The sequence below is a fragment of the Candoia aspera genome, chromosome 17, assembly GCF_035149785.1.
Source record: "Candoia aspera isolate rCanAsp1 chromosome 17, rCanAsp1.hap2, whole genome shotgun sequence".
NCBI lineage: Eukaryota > Metazoa > Chordata > Lepidosauria > Squamata > Boidae > Candoia > Candoia aspera.
In genome coordinates this window covers 1,217,435-1,241,572 of record NC_086169.1, presented here as the reverse complement: position 1 = coordinate 1,241,572, position 24,138 = coordinate 1,217,435, and the positions used below count along the sequence as shown (strand labels likewise).

At 51.8% G+C, this 24,138-nt stretch overlaps 1 protein-coding gene across 1 annotated transcript; it reads right to left on the bottom strand.

The window, feature by feature from the left end:
- Positions 1-10: 10 nt before the first annotated feature.
- Positions 11-21,682, bottom strand: POGZ (pogo transposable element derived with ZNF domain). Its single transcript, XM_063317260.1, has 19 exons — positions 21,491-21,682; positions 14,295-14,418; positions 12,685-12,837; positions 11,841-12,016; positions 10,243-10,351; positions 9,800-9,979; positions 8,756-8,950; positions 8,407-8,516; positions 7,299-7,633; positions 6,502-6,656; positions 6,114-6,214; positions 5,668-5,814; positions 5,415-5,549; positions 4,937-5,109; positions 4,319-4,459; positions 3,848-3,907; positions 3,505-3,617; positions 3,136-3,160; positions 11-3,039 (listed from the first exon to the last, which is right to left on the bottom strand). Exons 2-19 carry the CDS (start codon positions 14,416-14,418, stop codon positions 1,449-1,451), a joined length of 4,023 nt encoding a protein of 1,340 aa, XP_063173330.1. The 5' UTR covers positions 21,491-21,682; the 3' UTR covers positions 11-1,448.
- Positions 21,683-24,138: the final 2,456 nt, after the last annotated feature.

Here is a 24,138-nt window from a genome sequence, read left to right as displayed (position 1 = left end):
AAAACTCGTGTTTATAAATCCATTTCCCTGGCTTTATTAAATGTTCCACATATGTACATTTTAAAGATTGAACCATTTACAGGTCAGCCCACCCTACTTCCTGCTTCCCTTGAGTTTGGCTTTTGGGAGTTGGGGGGACGGGGGGGGGAGGCGAGGGAGATTTTTTTTTTCAACCTCAAAGGAAAAACAGAAAAGGTAGACAAGGCGGGAGGGTGGGTGGGTGGGTGGTTTTTTTTTTCTATGTCAAAATGTTTTCATTATTTAGACCATAATACGTTACCATTTAAAAAACTCTCAAACATGCAAACAGTAGAAAAACATCTCTCTCTCTTTTTTGTCTGTTTTTATGCTGGCAGTGAAAAATAAAACAGGAATTTCCCCTCGTTTTTGTGCATGTCACAGCTGGGTTCAGTTGCGGCACTAAATTCAGGGAACGTAGTGTCTCGACGTCTTCGGGGGAAACAGGCTTCGGTAGCTTGCGGTCGCTTTTCGGCGGCGGTGTCAGCGGTCCGTTAAGAGAATCCGCTCGCAGTCGGCCGCGGAGAAAGGTGGCCACAGCAGGGCGTGACCTGCCCCGGTGTCCCCTTTCTAGCAATTCAAAGGAACAGGTCGAAGTGATGGTTTCGCCACTGGGGACAGGAAACCTTTTTGCGTCAACTGCTACGAAATCCGGGGAATTTTCTACGAGTGGATTTTTTGTTCAACCCTTACGGTACTTCCACGTTAAGTTCGTAGAGCAATCTGCTGGCGACAAAAACCTAAGGGATTTGCCCCTCCTCCTCCTCCTCCTCATGCCCGCATTTAATTGCTGTTCTCTTCTTTTTTCAATAAAGCCGTCTCAAATTTTTGTGGGCAGCTTTAGAGCGCTTCAAACGTTAAAGTAATTACTCACAGCTAAGAGAAAAAAAAAGTTACCCAGAAATCTACATTTCCAGGCCCAAAGGTTAACAGAAAAATAATCTGCTATGACAAATAAAAAGAGTGGGATTGAGAAATCATTCATCAGCTATACTTAGCAGTTTTCGTTGTCTTCCCCCCCCCCCAAAAAAAGTCACATTGATAATGTGGTATAATTAAAAACTTTTTTGCACAGTATAAAACAAAAGCAAAACAAAAACAAAAAAACCACACACAACAAAATAAAAACCCAGAAACTATAATACAGTGAGGTAAAGGAAATGCAAAACAAAAACAAAAACAAAAAATAGTAAATCCACCCACAATCTATCTTCAGGAAATGCCACAACAGTGATTTAAGGGGAAAAAAGCACGTTTTTTGCTTTGCTTTGCTTTGCTTTTAGAAACTGAACAGCATACAGGGCGATCATTAGTCTGTGTGTTCACCTACTTGTCTCCTATACCCACAATCCACAGGAAGTAGAAAAATGGTCTCTTCCAACAATGAATTAAAAAAGAGAGAGAAACAGATCCCTTCTTTCCCGCGGCGCTCAGACCTGCATCAGCTCCAAATCTGCGTCCTCGAAGCCGTAGAAGGACTCGGTCTCGCTTTCCCCCTCGAAGAGCTGGTGCAGGATCTCGGGGCTGGCGGGCTCCTCCGCAGGCCCCCCGTCGCGCAGGCCGGCCGCCTCATCCGGCAGCTCGCGCAGTTTCAGCTGCTCCTCCAGCGAAGCAATGAGCTCCTCCTGCATGTCCGCGTTGCGGCTGGGCGTGTTGGCCGTGCCGTCCGGGCCAGGCAGGACGCTGGCCACCAGGAAGGACTGCTGCACCAGCTCGGGGCAGTCACTGATGACCTCCAGGGCCTCGGCCAGCCAGCACAGGACGAGCTGCAGCAGGATGTCCGAGTCGCAGGTCGAGTCCGCCATCTCCTTGGCCTGCTCTTTCCACTTTTTGTGCACAAAGTTTTTCACAGTCCTCTTGATGCAGACGTCCAGAGGCTGGATTTTTGAGCTGCAGCCGGCCGGGACAACGGCCGGCAAGGTGCTGGAGGAGCTCAGCATGGACAGGACCTCTTCGGACAGGTGTGTCCGGTGGCAGTCCAGGACCAGCATCCCTTTGCCGCTTTGGTTCTCCACATGCTTGCGCCACACTTTGGAGGACCAGACCTCCATGATCTCGTCGTCGCTGTAACCGCTGTCCTTTGCCTCAAGCAGGACCGTCTCCGGCACGCTGGCGGCCTGCTCCACGCGGCCCCGGTAGAAGACAACGGTGGGCAGGACGCTCCCGTCGGCCAGGATGGCCAAGACCACGTCGCACCAGGGCTCGCCGGTGCCCACCGTCTGCAAGGCATTCTCCTTCCGGTCGTCGCTGCAGAGCACCTCCGTGTCCAGGAAGAGGGAGATCTCGTCAATGGCGGCAATCATGGAGAGGGGCAGGTCCTGGGTGTGGATCTGCCCCTGCACGAACCCAATGAAGCAGCTGGCGTTCTCCTCCACTTCCTTGGGCAGGGGGTGAGCCACCGCTCGGCGGTTGTGCGTACTGAGGTGGTGTCGCAGCATGAACCGGACTGCCCACTCGTAGGAGATCTTGAAGCCCCCCTCCAGAGACCGCCCGATCTTGGTGGCCTTCTGAAAGAGGGTCTCCTCGTTGACCGGCAGCTGCTGCTCCCGCTGCGTGAGGACCCACTCGGCCAGCTTCTCCTCGGCTTCCAAGCTCAGGTACTTGCCCTCAGACAGAGAGGCCACATTTTCTTCCTGGAAGGCCTGAAAGCGCCTCAGCCAGCGGCGGATCCGCCGTGGCGGGTTCTTAAAGTGTTCTGCCGCCTGCTCGGTGTTACAGCACAGAGCAAAGAGAACCACCCGGAGTTTCTTCACCGAGAGCAGCTCCTTCCTGCTGATGGACTCGGGCACCTCCTTTGCCGGCAGCTCCTCTTCACGGCTGTCGACGTTTGAGCCCGCATTCTCCTGGGCCGCCACGGGAGGTCTTCTGCTGGCCTCGGGCATCGCCTCTGGCACCGCCCCCGGCGCCTCCTTGGCCTTCTCCTCCTCGGGCAGAGGAGATGGCGTGCGCGCAGCTGCGGGTCTGCTGGGCGAGCAGGTGGAGACCGATGCTTTTGCGCCTCGTTCGAAAGGCGGAGTGGGCCTGAAGCCAAGGAAAGAGAGGGACATGAGACGTCGCCCACAGGAAGGGAGGCAGAAAGAGCAAAATCCATCCAAACGGAGATGGGCAACGGTTTACCTTGAATGCGAACTCCAGGCAGGACCTGTGACAACCAGAAAGGAGAGGTTCAGCTTACGACAGGAAATGCATTCATCCTCACAAACAGGCTGGAAAGCCAGCAAGGTAGAAGAGCACGTCTCCCCAAAAGCCTCTAGGGTGGGGCTGACCCAAGTTCTTTCCCCCACTGCTGGCTGCCCTTTCCTCAGTAAGTAAACAGCTAATTAAGTCGGCCAATGGGATGCCAACGGGGGGGGGGCTTCCCCATTCTAGCTTGTAGCCCTGAGTCTCTGTCTCCCTCCCTCCCTGAGGCTGCAGACACAGCCCGTGCCAGGCTGAAGCTGGAAAGGCCCCTGGAGGACGAGGGAAAGAGGAGAGGCCGGTTCTCACCTCGTAGAATGACGTTGCTGAATTCGTGAGATGGGTTGAAGACAAGGTGCTTGGCCATGGCGTCACCCTCCGACGTTGTGAAAAGACAAGCGGAGCAGGCCAACCGGACTCCACTGGCAAGAGGACCGAAAACAAGCATCACTCCAGTGTCAGACTTCCTACCTAGAATTCCTCATCTTCCTCCCCAAACCCCAGAATGCTGTCGTCGCCCTGGGAAAGGCGGTTTACCATGAGGGCCACCCCCACTCCCCTCGCAGGGCTACAATCCTCCGGGTTCCCGGTGGAGAAAACATGGCTATCAAAAGGATTTTAGATCCCCACGCGTGGAGGGATGCAACCTTACCAAGCGGTGTAGTTTTTGAACAAGGCCAAGTATTTCGGACTTTTGCGAGGAACATGGTTGCTACAAAACAGAGCAAGAAGAGAGAGGGATACAGCAATCACACAACCCCAGCCCGGCCCGAGGTAGAACCAGCCACGCTTCATTCGCTGTGAGCTACACAGAGAACAGCAGCTCCTGCTTGTCCTCTTGCAGCAAGGAAAGCTCAGTACTGCAAGGGGGCGCTAATCCTTTGGGGGCCACTAGCATGGCAGAAAAAAACTGCATTTGGTAGGCCAGAGGACCAGCTCCAGGTGCCCAAGAATCTCTCCCCCCCTGTCATCCGGCTATCGCTCAAGCGCCTTCAGCTATCCACCCACGTAGCGTGGGGATGGGAGAATCAAGCGTACTCTGCTAGATCCTGGCACCCGACGGAGCCTCTCTGCTCCGGTGGAACAGCAGCCTAAACACAGGGCCTCGCCTGGTGGCACTCACTTGATCATGTGGTTGGCATAAGCGCGAGAGCAGCAGGTGCTGTAACGGCATAGCGAACAGTGGACGTAGGTGGGGAAGTGGTTAGGAAAGTCTGGGATTTCAAAACTGCACTCCAGGCACGTCTGCCTGCCGAGGACACTCCTGCGGAGAGGAAGGGAGAGCCGAATCAGAGCCAGGCAGTGGTGGGGTCCCAACAAGGCTGCAGGAAGGTGTGGGGATGACATAGTATGCAACGCAGAGGCAAAAGTGCTTCTGCTATCTCCCTATCTCAGCACGTTGCCAGAGCAAACATTAAACTGAAAACAGCGTGAACAGCCACAAAGGACTGCAGGCAAGGGCGATTCAGCGTCCCGCTTTCCCAACAGTGAAATGCCCCGGCGCCCGGTATCCTGAGCACGCACCAAGGAGACGTCCTCTCAGCCCCGCCAAAAGGTGCAGGGCATCTATTAGTTAGCCTGCCCCACTCTCTGGCTGAAAACCCACCCCCACCCCCACCCCCTGGGGAAGCTCTCTTATCCCAGCCCTCAGACCACTACTGCTGCTCTGGAGTAGCCTCCAGGTGCCAGAAACATCTGTCTAAGGAACGCGTTAGTTTGAAACTTGGTAAGAAGCTCTGACATTTTCCTGACAGCCTTCTTCTGGACGCTCCTCTGGAAAGGGGGGTACGGGAAATTCGGCTGGGGATCCGAGGAAGCCGATAGCAAGGCAGCATCCTGCAGAAGGCCCGGAGGCATGTCGTTCGCGCAGAGGGGCAACGTCCGTGGCTGTCCTCGGGAGGCCCTGATGGTAACCTGCAGCCCAAAGGAAGACGGCCATGAGAGCAAGAATAATCCCGCACTTGCCCGGAAGGTCGGAGCTCTGGTGCTGCTCCCCAGCAAGGAAAGAAAGGCAGGAAGGAAGCGGGGACAAGGACGGCCTTGTGTTGCCAGTTCTCGGCATGCAGCCCATTCCCCCTCCCCACAGCGCCACCCCAGATGGGGCGACGCTTCCCCGAGGCCGTAGAACCGGAGGGGGAAACATCCCGGCACCGAGCCAACGAGCCCAGGCAGGCCTCTCCTCCTCAGCCATGCCGGCTCAGCCCCGCAGCTGTCCGTGCCTTGGTGCCTGGCTTCAGCCCTTCCAGCTGCTTCGGTTTGCGGAAAGTTTTGTGGTGCTGCAGCTTATGTTCGATCTTGTCCTTGGCAAAGAGGAACTGCAGGCGACACTTGTTGCAGTGGTAGACGCTCTTTTTCTGTGGGGAACGAGGGAAGCCCCGTATTGAGATTCCTGAAGGACGGACCCCCTCTCCCGGGGGAGGCCAGCCACGCCCCGAAGGCCCCGGGAGGCCCTGGCGGCGGAGAGCGACCCACCTGGTGCCTCATGAAGTGCTGCTGGAAGGCGTTGCCGTTCTTGAAGACCTTGAGGCAGTAGGGGCAGAGGAGGTGGCGGGTGTCCTCGTGCACCATCCGGAAATGGGTGTCCACTTCGGAGTAGAGTGACGAGCGGTACTGGCAGACCTGTGGGGACCATCCCGCAGAACCGTGAAAAGGGCCCAGTCTGCAGAGTGGGTCGGAAGGCGCCTCTCCCAGGGGGCCCGCGGGGGGTGGGGCGGCCAGGCAAGGAGGTTCGGATCCTCCCAGGTTTTTAAATATGATTTTCCTTTGGCTTTTTTTTTTTTTGGTACATTTCTCCAGGAACTTGGCTGACAGACAGAAGCGACAGATACGCTTGACGCTAAATGCCAAAGCTGGACCAGAGCAAAGGTTCACCCAGCACCAGGCCGTTTTCAACCAGGCCCCCCGAACGTTTGCGGTACCTGGCAGACGTAGGGCATTTCCCCCGGCTTGTGGGTGTCCTTCATATGCTGCAAGAACATAGGCTCGCTCTCAAAGGCCCATTCGCAGATCTTGCATTTCGCTGTAACAGAGGGAGCGCGCCAAAGTCGGCCAGGAAGATCCAGCCACCGCCGCCCAGCCTTGCAAGCCATCGCCTGCGATCTGTCTCCACGGAGCCGGAAAGAACGCTTCAGTCCCTCCAGCATCCCTCCCGCTTACGGTGGCTCTCCGAGTCGTGCAAAGTTAAAAGGAAGCCCGTTCAACAGACAAAGCTGCACAGGGCGCCATCCCTTTTCAGGGCGATCCCCTGCTTCCCTCGTCCGTCTGCTAAACCTGTGGCGGGAAGCCCCCGTTTTAAGTGCAACTTACTGGTGGACTCGTACGGACTGTGGACGTTTTCCAAGTGGCACTGGAGCTGGAACGGGGTGGTGAACTGCCGGTAGCAGTGCTGACAGATGGTGTGGACGTCGACCTCTCCGTTCTGCTGGTCCAGTTCAACGTGGTGCTTCATGTGATTCATGAACCTGCAGACAAGGAGCGGGTCGCACCCGTTTTGCTGGCAGTGGGGAAGGCCCTGCGAGGGGGCCTCTGGATCGGACAGCGAGACGAGGTTGCAAGAGCTCCCCCCAGGCTACATGTGTGCTCTGGGTCTTTGGCCCCCACCGGTTTAGTCCATGGAAGCAAACACCCAAGAGGTAGTCCTTGACTTACAGCCACAATTGGGACCGTGACTTCCACCACAAAGCAATGTGGTCATTAAGCGAGTCACGCCTGATATTACAACCTTTTTCGCTGCGGTTGTTGAACCAACGGTTGTAAGTCGAAGACTAACTGTAGCATCAGATGTGGATATTTTTATATAGAAAAAATAGGATCTTTCCTCTGACAACGGTTCAAACCCTCTGAATTTTCATCCGGTCATACACAGGAGCAGCTTCTTTAAAAGTCTTAAGCAGAAAACCAGAGCTGTTTTTTTTTTATTTCCTCTAACTCCAAATGAAAATGAAGAGCCGCCCTGATCTAAGTAACTCCCCAGCTTTAAAAAATACGTTTCTTAATTCTAAAGGAGACGGCGCTTCCCAAAGGGCTTTGGACCGCTGGCCAGGAGGTGAGGCAGCTTTCTCCCTGGTCCCCCTGCTCCCTACCCCGGCCCCCACTGCTGTTACCGTATGTTATTCTTGAGCCTCTTTGTACAGTGCGGGCAGCGGAAGGACGTTGGCACCTTGGGGAAGTTGAGCAGCTGGTTCACTTTGCCCCCGTCCCTGCCGTAATAGAAGTCATCGACCAGCATGATCAGCTTGCTCTGCACCCCCTCACTGGTGCTGTCGCTCGGCTCCGAGAGCTTGGCTGGCGGCGACAGGGCAGGGATGGGGGTGGAGGAGGGCGGCAAAGCAACGGTGGCGGTTTTCTCCGGGGAAGGGGGCTTGGGGGCTTGGATATTTGGTTCCGACTCCAGGGGTTTCCCTTTCTTCAGGAATTCCACCATTTCAGGGCAGCAGTACTGCGGGGAGGAAAAGAGAACAACAACGGAAGCCTTGTGAAAGCGCTCGCTGCTCTCGAAAGACGGGTCATCCGAAGGAGGCCTTCTCCCCTCTCCCCAGGTTCTGGCCTTCTGCTTCCAACCCCGGGGCAGTCCGGCCTCAGCCTGGAGGGCCGAACGTACAGGCTGCTCTGCGCGCAAAGAGGCCTTAGATGAAGAGGGATCAGAACGGCTCTGGTGGCCACAGAGAAACCCGACAACGCGACTCCTACAACGGGGACCTCGCCTCTAGGAGCAGGGACGCTCAGGGATGGCAATCGGCAGCACGTTGGCCAAACGCAACCGATGTTTAGCCCTGCGCCTTGCTGCCAAACCCTCCTCTCAGAACGGTGAGCGTAGCATGCCTGTCCCCGTAGCAGCCAGTCAAAGAAACTGGACTAAACCACATGGCTTCCCTTGTCACGAGCATCTAACGTTCAAAGACGGGCAAGTTCGGCGTCGCAGATTTCACCTAGCCAAGGACAGCCATTAATTTGTTGACACTCCTTTCCCAGCATCCTGGGCCAGCAAAGTCCATGAAGGAATATCCATGGTGCAAAACAGCAAGTTCTCTAGCGAGGTTTCTGTCTGCCTGCAAGCTTGAGTTTCTGATGCCTTCCAGCGGGCAACGTTCCCCCTGGGCGGTTGTACTCCAGAAACAGGCCTTTACCCAGCCCGGAGAACACAGCTCTTCATGGTTCTCCCCTCAGCCACCATCTCACGGCTGACCTCCTCCAGCAGAACCGATTACTTACACACATATGGCCTCTTAAAGCTTCAGTGACTCTAAACTGGGCATTGCAGCGAGGACAGGCTTTCCGTCCGCCGTCTTGCAAGTCAAAGGTAGGGATAGGCGAGGAACTGACTGTTAACAGTGACAGAAGAAGAACCGGGGGAGAAAGGGGTCAGGGCTGAAAGTCACAAACTCCCTGATTATCCTGCCAACACCTCACTTGGACTGATCAAAAAGCTTATTTCTTCTTCTTCTTCTGTGGTTTCTTTCCACTGGGGGGCAGGGGGAGGCAGACACGCCCCCTTCCCAAATAAGAGCACCCTTGGTGCCCTCCCCAAATTCCCCCAAAGCCTCGAGTTAGCAGGACGTACCTTTCTGCGAGGAAGACTCAGAGATGCCCGTCCTCTGAGAACCATGTGCCTGGCTGTTGTTCGGCACCACGAGGGGGCCCGAGCTCTGAGCCAACGAAGGAACCGTGTTCAGGGTATTCACCAACTTTGCCACCTCGTTGCTGTTCTCACCCGTCACCCCAGGCTTCTTCACCGTGACAAAACTCGCAATGCTCACTGCCGGGAAAACGAGCAAAGAAGCCAATGGTTTTCACGCCAAAGCAGAAAACTTGATTATGGGGACAGGTTATGCTGGGAGACTCCAAGGAAGGGAAAAGCAGGGAGCAGAAAAATTATTTTCCCCTTTGGAAAGACAGAACTAAGAAGTTCTCACGCAGAAATAAAACATGCAAGTAACATATGCTGCACACGCGGGAAGTTCCAGTGGACAGGCCACAGGACCAATCTCTCTTCCTGGGGCTCCAGAAAGCCAGTCAGGGCGGAACCAGCCATCTGCAACAGGATGCTGTGCAGATGAATTCGAACGGCTAACTGCGAATCCCAACAGTTTTGGAGGACACTGTTGGGTGCAGATGCCACAAATGTATTTTCATACAGCTTCCCACATTTCTGCGAATGAGAGCCAACGGCTGGGTGCAAGGCATTTTCAGGCCTTCTTTGTTGTCTGGAAGACCTGCGCAAGTTTCCCTTCAGATGAAAGCTTCTGATTTCTGCATGGCTGCTCTCTTCGAAACCGACAAAGCTGAGGCTGACAGAGTAAGGTGTTAGCTATTCTGGTGAAAGGGAGCTTCTCAACTCTCTCCAGCCCAACCAGCTGGCCCGTCTGGGGGCAGGAGACAACTTGCTGCAAGGCTCGAAGTTCCTTAGATGGACGTGGACCCCGCGACAAGTTAGCCCCTTGTCAAATGTTATTTTCCTTGCCCAGTGGGGAAGTCTTACCTAATTTGGGGTTAGTAGCTTGAGTGGACTGCCCTGGCTGTTGTACAGTTAATTGTCCCAGTGTGGCCGGCCGTGCTGAAGTAGGAGTGGTGGAGGAGGAGGAGGAGATGCCGAGGGAGGACTTACTTTGCGACTGCGCTTGGGACTGCGGAACCGTGCTCCGGATGGTCAGGGTGGCCGGAATGACAGTAGTGAAAGTGTTGGAGGCCGGTCGGACCGGCATGGTGGGAGCAGGTCTCACCTGGGCCATTTGGGAGAAAACCTGAGGGACGCCGACGGTGGGTTTCACAAACTGCGTGCCTGGGGCTGAAGAAAGGGAATAGAGGGGAGAAAAGGGGGCGATGGCTGCTGACACCCTTTGGGAAATGCTGGAGAGGCGGTCCACAAAACGCAGAAGCCCCTGTGTGCTAAACCCGGAATTGGGGGAGACAGCTCGGGTCATCTGCATCGCCACACCCTCCTGGCCTAGACTCTGTGCCCAAAATGGGTCACTTTGGCTGGGCTCTGCTCACCGACCGGCCCGCCTGGCTCCACCCCCCAGCCCTGACAGGCTCCCCTCTCCGCCTCACCTGGGACAAGTGTGATCGGCCGTACCGTCTGGCCTTGCTGCACGTTCAGGACGATCCCAACCTGATTCATTGTGTTTTGCACGGGGCGGACGTTCCGCACGGGAAAACCCTTTCTCAGACAAGCAAAAGCAGCAGCTTTAGTGGTTTTTCTCAACCACAGGCAACGGCAAGGACAGCCGGGCCGGCTGGCGCGTCCTGATCTCGCCAGAGGCGACGACTCAGCCCCAGCCCAGTTTCTAAAAGGAGATCAGATTTCTAGGGCTCAGGGTGTCACTTAATTACAGCCCGTCTTCTTGCTGCGAAGACGCACCCAAACGAGATGGACGGTGGTGTTTGCTGCTCAGGCTGCGTTCCTTAGACGGCTCTGCCTGGCCCAAGCCAAAGCTAGTTGGCAAAAAACATCATACGAATTGTTCACTGTCTCCGGGTCACAATGGAAGAAAAATGGCTACCTTGTACCCATTTCGAAGTTAAGTATAGATAAAACGTTAAAAAAAAGCACCACATTGTGTTTACAGGTTTCTTTAAAAAAAATAAACATTCATAATAGTTTATTAGCCAAAGATCACCACAGTTTACCAATGACTTAAGCTTTTGCAGAAAGAAACCTGTAGACACCTGCCCAAAACGCAGGATCCGTTTTAGCCACCTTGCCCCCAGCACCTCTGTCCTGAGAGACATTGGGGGGGGGGAACTGCTGGAATACCAAGCCCCCCCCCGTCGATGGCTAGTCTGTGCAACGTTGGCGGGCAACAGGCTACGCTCTTCCCATTCTCCGAGCCTCTTAAACAAACGATTTCCACCCACAGCTTTGACTGACCTGCTCTGTGGGTTTTTAAATCGTTTTAGATCGCGGTCCAGTGCCAGCGGATTTAGGACAGCCTACATCTTTCTCTTACAACGCACTGGTTGTTTTATAAGGAGCTGCCGTCAGCCTGCCCCAGGTGTAAGTTATGTTTTGAGTTTGACGGTCAGTTACCCATCCGCTGCAAAATATCCAGAAGCTGGTAAAGAAATCTAGTATCTTTTGATACTATGGCACACAACGTAGAAAAACTATCCCAATTCTTTCCTCACAGGAGAAAAAAATGAAACTAGAGAGAGAGAAGTACTTCTGAATCCACATTATGCATTGGGATTACCAGCTCCTTCTTTTAAAGTGCTAATTAGTCTGGGCCCAAACCCGAAGGGCCATCTTCCTCTAAAATGAATTCCTAAGAGGCACAAGTCTTCCTACCTGCCCCCCGTCATTGGGGAAAATTTGCTGAAAACCAGAGGGAGTCTATTCCATGAGTGCATAAAGATTATGGAGTTCCCTGTCCCCAGGAGATCTCCCCGGCGTCCTTGTTTGTTTTCATTTTGTGGTGTTTAACCTATTGGATTTGTTTTCTGTCCTTCAATTTTTTCCTTTACTTAACACACACCCTGAAGCTGCCCCAGGGATTCATTGCTTTTAGTCATTTAAAGCTTTAGGCCGTCTTCCCTGGTACTGGCATTCTTAACCATGTTAGGCGTCTGCCTACGAAAAGCGACCACTTAGATCGGATGAACTAAAGGAGTCGGGAACATCCACTGACTGGGGCCAAACATCCCCTCACCTGAGTTGTGATGAAGATGGGTTGGCTAGTCACCGGAGAATTGGTCACGTGGTTTGCATTCTGCATGACCTGGACAGGCTGGAGGACGGGCTGCGTCACCACCGTGCTTAGACCAGAGGCGGGATTCTGAGTGAGGATCAGGGGCTGCCCCCCTTGCTGAACAAGAGGTGTGCCGGCTGGAAAAGATGAGGGGATTGTTACTTGCTTGAGGCGAACGGCAAAGCTGCCCTCCTAGAGCTAAGGCTTCTCCAAGCAGGCGCCTCCCAGTTCTGCCACGCTGGCTGGGGACTTTGAGAAGCCCGGACCCATCTAGAAGCGGAGCGAGGCCACGCTAATTCCTATTCTTCACAGACGCACAGAGGGACACAGGGGGCTTTGGGCGGTTTCCTTCAAGCCATTTATAAGAGGAGGGGGCAGACTTCGGAGAGGATCTAAATATTTCTGACACGCCTCAAACCCTGCAGTTCGTACGGGCGAAGGAGTCAAACACGCAACGTGAACAAGCAGGCTGCACGGGAAAGCCCAGCGTTCTTCTCGCTAAGGAACAGGGTATCTGCACCACAATCCTCAGAGCTGGTGCCCACCCCAAAGCTGGTGACAGGGCACAGACAGAGCACACAAAATGGCCTCCTCAGTTCAGCTCTGGAACTCTCCACCTTAGCACCCCAGGGAAAAGAGGTGAAAGCGTGGGATTTTTCCAACTTTCCCCCCCTGCGTTGTCGGGGCACTACTAAGGGACAGAAACCTGGCTTTCGTTCCCTCAGCGTAGGGCCAGAAACGTGAAGCCAGGAAAAAGCTCCTCTATCAGCTCCCCGGATGTCCCCAAGACCCTTAGGATCCTTACTGCTATTGTTTGCAAAGAGAGTCACCAGCGTCTTCTTTGTGCTGTCACTGTTGGGTGCTCCGCTGCTGCTAACGGGCGTGGGGAGGCCACTGCCGACGGACGCGTGGGCAACGATCGGCACTGGGGTGGCCGGCGGCGGCCCGCTGGCCGAAACTGTCAAGGAGGAAACTCAGAATGGTTATCAGGTCTCCTGCAATCACAACCAGGTTTTCACCGTCCCCCGGAAAGCTAAAATGCGGGGACGTCTCGAGAAACGGGTTGAAGAGGAAACACGGGGCCAGCTGGTAATTCAGAATCACCTGCAGATGGTCACCCAAGGAAGCTTGAGGAAAATGGGTTTCTTCCCCGTCTTTGGGAGGTCACTAACGACTGACATGTGGACTAGCAACTTGTGTAGACTTGTTTCGGAGGGGTTCTTTAAGCCTTCTGCCATGGGCTGTGAGCTAGGCTGACCAAGCTGCCCTGAACTGTGCTATTTCAAACCTGGCTGATATAAAAGGTTGATGAGGGACTAACCCAGTGGACGGAAGATGGGGGAACTCAAATTATGGAATCCTTCATATATTATCTTCGTAGGCAGTGAGCGGGTTAGGGAGAATCTTCCTCCCTTTTCCCCTGGCGTATTAACAGGGACAGACAGCAATTACTGTTTTTGAAAAGTTTAGTTAATCACACATATGCCTTCCCTGCAGAGAGACTATCCGGGGGGGGGGGAAAATCTGCCTTGACGCGCTCTCGTTCTATGTGCAAGGATGGGCTTTTCTTTGGCAAGGAGCATTCAGTGCTATGGTCCTCCCACACGCAAAGATGATCCTTGCTATAAAAGCGTCTCTGCATAAGGACAATACATGCACTGCAGCTGCGGGGGAAGGATTTCCACCTACCTATCCTGAAGCGCTGCCAGCTAATCACAGCCAGCTGATCAGAGAAGAACAAGCTGGCTCTCTGCTGGCTCTCCTGGTTGCCCAGATTTTTGCAGGCCAGACTGACAGTCCTGCTCTAGAAAGAAGTCTTCTGCGCTAAATTGTAGCCAAGGCTGTTCTTGATATCTGCCAGAAGGCAGGGAAGGAGCAAATGCAAACAGCCAGCCAAGAAGAGGAAGACAAACCATTAAATATGCCAATCTGTTACACCCACGAGGATATTAATAGCTGGGGAAGGAATTAGGTGGAGAATTTTTTCCCTCTTGTGCACGTGACTGAAGAATATGGGACTATCCGAAACAGAGAAGCAGTCAACGTGACTGCAGTCCAGGGCTCCACGGCCTGGTACCCTCCCAAGGCGGGTGCTGCTTGGGACCCAAAGCGGATGCAAGGCAACCCATCAGGGAAGGAGAAGGCTTGGTTCAAGAAAAGAACTGGAGTCTGTGCCCCGTCAGACACGATGGGTCTTAGCTACGGCAGCTCTCACCAGGAACAGACTGACAGCGGAACAGGTCTGCCGCCTGTCTCTTTGGGGGCTCTGTCTGTGCCCTCTGAAAATGCCAAGGTGCAGCTGAAAAAAACACACAGCGCTCTATCTGCTCCACAGGGAGGCCTACAACCTGCCACTGCAATCAGGAGGCATTCGGTCACACAGTGCGGAGATAGACTTCGGAAGAAGAGCATCACCTGCAGCGGTTTTGTCCACCGAGTTGTAATCTTCGACCACGGAATCCTCGATCACATCACTGATCTTCTGCCACGGCTCCAGCTCCTCCTCTTCACATTCCATGAACAGGTCCGTGTCTGCCATCTTGAGGGGGAAAGGGGAAAGAGGAGGTCATCTTCCCGACAAAGGGAGAGGGGGAGGGAGGGAGGGACAAATCCATCTAAGGGGGGGGGGACAACTTTGGCAGGGGGCTTCCTTCGAAAGGCGTGGCAGGAACCACCCTCCAAAAAGAGATCAAGGCAAGGCAAAAGCGACATGCTATTCTACTCGCATTAAGCAAACCTAGCTGAGTATCTCGTACGGATACTCCGTCAGCCACGTATAAGCCTTGTCATCTGACACGTGAAAGATTCTAGGTTGGATATCTCAGAAAGTCACATGGAAAGATTCAGAGGCCTCAGGCTGGACATGTCTGGTCTTAGTGCAATCGTTTCCAAACCTCCTTCCTCAGGAGAACCCTCTCCACATTCAGGGAATCCCCTGATTCGCAGGCAACCTGACTTGCCAAATACCACCCAAACTTTCATAAACGACAGTACGCTTTTTGCCTCAAAAAGGATAATTGTCTGTCCCATTGCATCACTTTGCGACATGTACTATCTTATCGTTTCACAGCACAGAGATCCGATGTGTTTTTATTTTATTCGTTCGTCGTATTTATACGGCCGCCCATCAGAAAAAGTGACTCTTTTTGGAATTAGAAGCCCCAAATCTGACGACAGATCAAGCTGTCTGTTTCACCAGTATTCTGTTTGTATACCCGTCGTTGTTGGTTTTGGTAGATTGTAAATATTCTTTAACATAACCAACTTCTAATGAAAACCGAATCAGCCCAGAAATCAGACCCTTGTCCAAAATGCAGTTCCATCTTCCTATTACAGAACGAAATCAATACCATCCTGTCCATTATTGGAATAATGGAATTATTGTCCGTTATTTCACTCATCTCCATACTAGCCATAATTGTGAAGAATTCTGGATTGGGAAGCAGCACTCATCCTGACATACTCTTCAGCCACCCCTGCTTGGCTCCTGTTTGCTCCAGTGCTGCTAAATGAGCCAAGCTGCATCTATAGTAAGCTATGTTTTGATTTTAGTTTTTGATTCTAGCTCGTTCGAAAAAGTAAGACGAAAAGGACCCTTGTTTGGACATGGTGTTAAAAACCAGCACAACCAATTCCTGAATCTTTAGTCTTTCCTGCTCATTTTAAAACAAAACAAAAAAGGAAATCTGGCGTTGCGAAACTTTCCACGCTACCTTCATCTTAATTAAATCTTTAGAAGCCACACTGCAAGCTTTACCGTGCAATTTGCTGTGTCTGTTTATCCATCATGACAAATGAATTACATGCAGGTAAAAGAGCTGTTAGAGGGGACCAGCTTTTTTCTTTTTAAAGGATCCTTTGCCATTTCAGTATGACCATATACATCTCCAAATTTTAAAATAAGTACAAATAAATGGTAAACTGCTGCTCTCAATAGTATGGAAACACAAAACTGTAACCAGCCCATTCAACGAGGAATCCTTCTATGACTCCATCCTGTTCTTTCCCCAGAAGCTGCCACTGTGGATATTTGGGGGGATATCAAGGCTTCTCTGCTTAATAAAATGATTTAATCCCTGTGATAAATATGCTAACATTTGGCTTTCCACTACGTTGATGACAGATGCTCACTCACAAAAGCAAGCCGAGAATGCGCTAAATATATTACACCATTTATTTAAAACACATACAGAAAGAAAATGGAACATATTGGAGGATAGCAGTCCTATTAAAACAGACTTCTATGAGTGCTGAAAAGCCAGTCTATTTAATTCACCATCTTACAAATGCAAAGGCCATTCGCTTTATGCAGCAAAACCAGGATTGCTTCCTTGTTACGCAGGGAAGAATCATCCACCGTTGTATCACAAAAAACTACACCAAAATGCCAAATGCAAACAAGGTTTTGCAGAGCCCCAGGACAGCCTGTGCCAATCTATAGCTACTTCATGCTAAAGAAAAGAGACGAGCCTCCGTACGAGGGAGGGAAGGAGGGCAGAATCTCTGAGCCACGGGCCGAAGGAGAAGGCAAAGAGCGCATTTCATTCCGCTTTCTTGAAGACGCAAGGGTAGGTCTGCCTGCTGTTTTAGGAAATGGTTGGAAAAACAAGGCCCTTTGCAATATAAGGTGCATTTCCAAAGTTCACTATGCACAGGTTAAATTGTGAGCCTCAGTTATCGAAAGTTTAGGAACTCCCGGAAAGGCTAATCTATCTCCAATCCCACACATCTTCATCTGTGAGTAAGCAAAGCCGCGGATAGGCGGCCTACCACGACAGACACAGGCAACAAGCGAACCCAGACAGGCAAGTAAATAGGATTTCACCAGGTCAAGCACACCAGTTAGGGGAAGATGAAGCACCACGTACCCGCTCTGCCAACTTCCAAAAGTAGCTACTGTGAGAATAGCAAATGATGAAGACCCAGAGCCTGGATTCCCCGGCCCCCCATTTCCCTCCGTGGTGACTTTTTAAAACTGTAAACCTGTATTTGCTTTCACCGCGCTGAAAGCTCTCTGGGAGCCTTTCAGTGACTTCAGAATTTACCTCCAGAGGAACCCTGAAAGTAACACACTTGGGAAACACGGCAGACTCTGCCCAGCAGTGGATTTGCGCCGTCTTGCCCGGAGAACAGCGTTTCTTGCTTGTCTTCTTTCTCTCCAAGATGCTCAAAAGGGACCCTGAAACGTTCTTCACTTCCGCAGAACACTCCTGCCCCTCCACATCTCCCTGCTCCAAACCAGCGGGCCTTAACCACGGGGTTGGGAAATCACACACAAGTTTATTCAAATCCATCTGCAAAGTAGGAGAGGCGTTCCCCGTTTCATACACGCTATCGCTTCCGGCCGAAAGAGCTAGATCTATTCCCCTCTCAACAAGCAGATTATTCTAGTGAAGTCCCAAATGGCCAACATTAAAGTTTGTCTGGAAATGGTTTTCTTTCACCGTCGACGTTCAGAGATTTGCCTGTTTAAATCTGCAATTAATTATCAAAATTGTAACTGAAATCAACATATATATTTCCCTGTTTACTTCTGCTTTCAGTATCCTGCTTTTAGACTTACAAGGAGAGACACTTATCTGCTTGTTCAGAAATACATCACGTCTTTTTCTTTGCCTCTGCTTCTCTTCCTTCCTTTGACTATCTCCCCTCTGTTGAACAGAGAGTCAACAATTGCAGCAAGTCCAATTTCTCTCCCACTTACCACAGGACTTGGTATAATGACTTCACAGTAAACAAGTGAGGAATTGGCGTTTCTATGATGTCAGCTCTCTAAAAGAACGCACTTAATATACTCCACTTGGGGTTGGTGAGGATACACATCCGAACCACAGAAATTTAGGCACAACGTGAAAGGCCTTTGCTTCAACAGACGCTCAAAGCACCAGCCAGCCAAGCTGTCTAGGAACCACGCTTCTTTTTCCAACTCAGAGGAAGAGGGCCAACCTGCTATTCAAATATTCAACCCTAGATTATAAGCGCCATACAAAGAGCTTAACGCAACTTTAGCCACGGAGACAACTGCTTTTGCTTGCTTGCTTGTTTGCAAAGCAACTTAAGAGGGAAATAATTTTGCAGGCCAACTGACAAACACTGGCTAGGAATCCATCATAAAACCCCATAAACTTAATAGCAACATACAACTGGTCTAATTTTTTGTTTCTTTCTCTTTGCCCACAGCCTTTCTGATTTTCTTAAACAGAAACACGGGATAAAGCAGAAAATCTGGGGTGACCTAACTGTGTAACTGATTACTCATTAGACAGAATTACGTTTCAGTGTGAATGATAGAAGGTGACCTTACTGTAACAACCAGAATGACAAACAGCCCGTGACATCTTAAATGGCAATATGAACAGAACGTGTATTCTGTGAAGAGACCACTCTGCCAGATCTGAAAGAGGGACATGTAACCACTCAAGGTTTAATCCACACACAGACCTAGGTATCTTCGAACTCTGCTGCTTTGAACTTAACTGGAGCTTACTTTTAGCAAAATTACTGACCAGGGTGCCACTGCTGGTTATCTGAGGTTGAAGAAAATGCAAGGGTCGCATTGCCTAGAAATATGATTTCAGTATCCTGCCCAAGAGCATTCAGGAATATGGTTAAGTATACAGAAATCCTCCCATTTATCCACACCAATCATCAAGCACTCATGAAAATAAAGCTTTTTTCTTAGAACCATTTTATACAGGCCGGGTAAAATTCCAGAGGGATCCAGATTGGATGGTTCTTGAAAACAACAGCACCGGGTTGGGTTAAGTTTCTCAAAGCAAAGATCCAAGGGGTTTCCATCAAGTTCAGTTATGGGCCATGCTAGTCTTACATGACTTTCCAATTCAAAAGCTGAAGGGTTAGGTCTCATAACACCTGTCAAAAGACTTGTGAAGAAACAGAAGAAACTCATATAGTAAATTGCTGAAAACTCCCACTCAGAAATACTAGCTAGAGACTGATAAGGCACTATGGTGTGTAAAAAACGAACACAGTACCACACTGTTATGCACGGTTATTTATTACACATTTACTGCATGATCTACTACAAAGCCCTACTAGATTCAGGATAAATAAATCATGGTTATTTCCTACCATTTAGCATGATTATTTACTACAAAGCCCTACTAGATTCCGGATAAACTGGGTTCTACCAAGATCAGTTCTGAGCCTGGTGCCATTCCACAGCTATGCTATTTTTTAAAAAAGCACTGAACAGAAGTCCAGATGTATAGGAGTAAACATAACCATTTCTGAAGCGGTACTTAAAATTCAGAATGATCTGGACGTAAGATGCTACGACAACCAGCCCAAGTAGGAACATCACGCATCAGAAAACCAAGCACACACGGGTCATTAGTGAATAGTACTTCAAAACAGAAGATTTAGGAGTTATCCAGCACAAACTAAACAGGAAACACAACAGGTTATGATAAAAATCCAGTCCTATTTAAATAGTTGGCCAGATTCAGAACTGAAGAAGCAACACCACTGTTCTCTTCCCATCCAATAAGCATCTCAGAAAAGGCAGGAATAGAATCACACAGGAAGAATAAACATTTAGATGTCAGTTGGAGGGAGAAAGCGAGGCTATTTAGAACAAGATCTAGGAGCATGCACCTCCTATATGTTTTTAACTCACTAAAATCTGAGGAAGAGGAATATCTGTTCAAAGAAACTGCTTAGATACGCCAGTGTTCCTCAGCCTAGTCTACAGTAGGCCCAAAGTATACATGTTTATACAAACGCGACAAAAATGAATGGTAAAAATTTGCAGGGGTGAGCTACACCATCAGCGGCTTTACGCCCCACACGATCCGGTTTGTCCTGCATCCCGTCTGAGGAGACCGGATGGAGAAAGGGCCGCCCTATAGCCACACCAACCGTTACATGTCAGAACAACCCTGGGTAGTTTGAGAGTTTAAGGCACTATGGGGTAAGAGGGAATGTAGACATTCAGCAGTCTGGTTGCCCACAATGGTGACACGTTGGAGCCTTCCCTAGACTCGAGTAAAGGACAAAAGGAGTTTACAGCACAGATTTTTGTTTTGCAGAGAGCGGCCAAGAGCAGAAAGCACAGCTGTACCGCAAAAACGGCGGGGTCTCCCAACTCGACCACGCCACCTCTCCCTTCCACGGTCCGCACTCTGCCACCATTTCCACCGCTGCTGGATCGGGGTGCCGGAAGTTCCATCAGGCAGGGGAAGGCGGCTGGGTAGAGCACGGCAGAGTAATTTAGGCGGAAGAGGAGGAGCAAGGTCGCCGTCGGGCGGTTGCCTTGCAAAGGAACGCGGGTCAAAGGACGAGGAGAGCCCGAAACGGGGCCGAGAGCAGCAAAGGCACGTTCACCGCCTACGGACGCCTTCGCCCCGTGGGTTCCTTCCAGATGGTTGGGTTGCAGTGCCCATCCCCAGCCAAATCACTGGGAGGGATGCGGCCACAAGTCCAACGCGGGCCTGGAGCACCACGCAGGGGACGCGCCAGGGGCACCGTGGTGCGACGTCTCTGGAGCGTGCCAGGGTGATGGGAACCGTAGTCCAAGGTGCCTAAAGGCTACCGCCAGGCCATCTCTGAAGCTGGCGGAAGGCGCTCTCCTGGTGCACCCCAAATCTTGTGGGCCAGGGCAGCGGGGGCACCGCCTGCCCCTCCTAGTTTTTGTCTGGTTTGGTTCAACCTGTGTGGGGAGAGAAGAAGGGAAGCCAGCAGCCAACCCTCCCCCGGGGCCACCCCGAACCTCACTCCTCAGCCCCCCCCAGGAACAACTCCTCACCACAACGACGGTTATTATGAATCAGCACTGCATCCCAAAAGGGGGGAGGGGAAAAGGGGGGTGAGAGAAAGTAATCCCTTCTACCCAACATGGCCGCCTGCCCAGAACTGAGGACAATGTTGCCGGAGGTGAGGCCCGACCCACCCACGCGAGGCCGTCTGCCCATTCCACCCGCTCCGAGCGGCCCCGGCTCCTCCGCTCGGGAAAACGCGCCCGCCGCCGCTCCCGCGGAGGGCCCGGAGGGGGGAGGGGGCGAGGAGCCGGCGGAGGGATCTGTCGCCTCACCGCCTTTTTCTCCTCGCGTCCCTCTCGCCCCGCCCCTCACGACGAGGCGGAGGGAAGGGAAAAAAAAAGAACCCCGGTATCGCTCCGCGCTCGCCTCCCAAGGAAGAGGAGGCCGCCGCCGCCTAGCGGAGGGCCACGGGCAGCAGGAGGCCCCGCCTCTTCCCTCCCCCCGCGGCCCGGCCCGCCAATCGCCGTCCTCCCTGCGCCGCTTGCCCCCGCCCCCCTCCCTCCCTCCCTCCCCGGCTCTGGGACCGTCTCGCGCTCGCTTTGTGTACCGCGCGCGCTCCCTCTCGCTCTCGCGCGCGCGGTTCCCTCAGCCCGCCGCTTCGCCCCCTCCCTCGCGAAAGGGGGGAGGGAGGGGAAAAAAAAAAGGGAGCCCCCGGGCGGTTCGAACCGGTTCCCAACGGTCCCCCCTCGGCGGCCCCGCGCACGCGCACCGCCCCCCGCCGACCGCGCGCACGCTCTTCCCCCCTCCCCCCACCCCGCCCGTCCCAGCCTAACGGGGGTTGTTTCTCCCGCGTCCGCCTCCCCGCTACATAACGGGATGGTGCCGACTCACCTTCCCCAGTCCGGCCGCGGCCGCCGGTCGCTGCCGCGCCTCCCTCGCTGGGCTCCGAGGCTGGGCTCGTCCCCACTCTTAAAGGGACCCGCGCCCCCCCCGCCGGCTCCTCGGAGAAGGGCGACGCGGCGACGGCGGCGGCGGCGCGGCTCGCATGAGCCTCCCCGCCCCCTCCCACACAGCTCTTTTTTTTTTTTTAAGGGTTGCGGGTTGATACACAGAAGCAGCAACAACACACACACACACACACACACAAAAAGGGGTCCTGGCCGGCGGAGGGATACGGCCCCGTCGTCATTTCCTTCGTGCCGCCGAGCGCCGCGCGGATTGGCCGGCGCGCGTGACGTCACCGGCGGACGGGCTCGCCCCGACCCTGCCTGGTTCAAGTTTGTCTGAGGCGGGCAGTTGTGAGGCGATTTGGAGGGAATCCTGCTCTCCCGGGGCCCTCCTGGGGTTTCCTGAGGCAAATTCTCCTCAGCAGTCGGCGAGAGGCGGCCCAGGGGGAAGGTTGAGCGGTCCTGCGCTCTGTGAGGAGGCGTCGGCGCCCAGGCCCAACCCCTTCGCAAATGTCATTTTTGGAAGTGCCTTCTGAATCTGTCAACATCTCTGACTCGTGTTTTTTCTTCCTTCCACAGATGGGGAAATTCTGAACATGGGGTTCGAGTCTCCCTTGGTGGCCAGGGACACGGAGGAGTCGCGCCCTCCGAACCTTGCCGAAGCCGTCCAACGTGTCTTAAAGTTGGGGTGGAAGATGTGAACCTCATCTGTCATATTCTATTAAAACGTTCGGCGCTGCGAGGCTATGTTAGGCTGAGGCTAATTTTGTCTGTGGTTGTCCTTCTTTCGTGAGATAATTTGACCGCGTCATGGAAACCTCGTTGTGGTAGGGCCTATCCTGCCTTCACAGGCACTTGGCGTCGACAAGATGATCTGCACCCGTAATGTAGCAAGACAGGATAACAACTGTTATCCTAGGAAAATAGGAAAAACACCATCACGCTAAAAATAATGCCAATTAAAACTGAATTCCAAACACGCTGCCAATGAATGGACCATTTTACCCCCGGAAGACCTGGAAAGCAAAAATTCTCGGGATTTCTTCCTCAATTCCAAGAGAAACAAATTTCAAAGAGGAAAGCATCCCAAATGGCAGACAACCGGGAGAAAAAGGCCCACGCTTTTGCATAAACGCTGCACTTTTGTACCTTAATCGTAACAAACTAGAGTTACACAACCTCTCTCTTTGGTTAAATAACTGGAATGGGCCAAAGCTTTGGAAATCATCAGAGCTGTAAGCCTCTTGGTGTACTGAACATGAAACCATCTTGCATTGTGATAATATAATAAAATATTTACATATTCCTTCATCTTCACTGGTGAAAGGTCCCCTGTGCAAGCACCGAGTCATGTCTGACCCTTTCGGGGGATGCCGCTTTCGCAACGTTTTCTTGGCAGACTATAGCGAGGTGGTTTGCCATTGCCTTCCCCAGTCACCTTCTCCAGCATGCTGGGTACTCATTTTACCAACCTGGGAAGGATGGAAGGCCGAGTCGACCTGAGCCGGCCATCCGAGAATCCAGCTTCCACTGGGATCGAACTCGGGTCGTAGGGAGAGTTTCGGTTGCAATACTGCTGCCTACCCCTCTGTGCCACATGAGGCTCTTCTCACTAGTAACCCCAAATCTTTCACCAGAAGCAGGAGTGGAATACCTAATTGTGCCTAATGATAGAGCTGGATATGGAAATTGAGATATATATCATCTGTATAGACATACATGTGCAGAGGCTGTCTTCCGGGAGTCTTTCTCTGAATTTATGCTTACAGATTTTAAAGACCCCAGCTATGCTGCACATTTAGCAAGGATGTTCAGTGTAAAACTTGAGATGCATAGCAAGATGTACTGGCTTAATGCTCATTTCTCCAAATTATTTTATGACATGCTGTCGTTAGAGGCATTCTGCTGTAACAGATTCCTTTTCTTTTTGAAATTTAATGTTTCGTAACTTGGGGCCGACTAATTCTTCCTATTCTGGGTGTCATAAATTTTTGAAGTCAGATTTTCCAGCATATTTTGATCATAAGCTACATATGAATAATGCTTGGTTTTCTAGTAAAGCATTTGGTGCAGAACTTGGATCGATGGAGATGGTATTGTTAAGATTTGACCCAAGCTTTCAAAGTTGCACCAGCTAGCCACAGAAAATCATATTATTTCTATTGACTGCAAGGGTTATAGCTCATTATGAGAATCATACTATATTGCAAACTGCTTTAGGAAAATTAAAGAGCACTAAAAGGTTATTCATAATACCGTTAAAGTAAATGGGCTTAAAGTCTTTTAAAATTTAGTTTCTAAGTTCCATCATGATTTAGTATGTGACCATTGGTCTCCCAAGAGAGGAATATAGCGTCAGGACCATGCAAAGTGAAACAAATTTCATTTTTAAGGGATGACATTATGCAACCCCCTATGCATTTGGACCAATTTTCTTTTAAAGTATTTTAACTAGTAAACAGTAGCATATTAGAATGAAATATACTGGGATTTCATAAACTGCAAACAATATGTGTTAAGGAGAATGTATCTCATACAGAATCATATATTTATTTTCTGTCTTCAAATGCTGCCCATTATTGAAACTTAGGA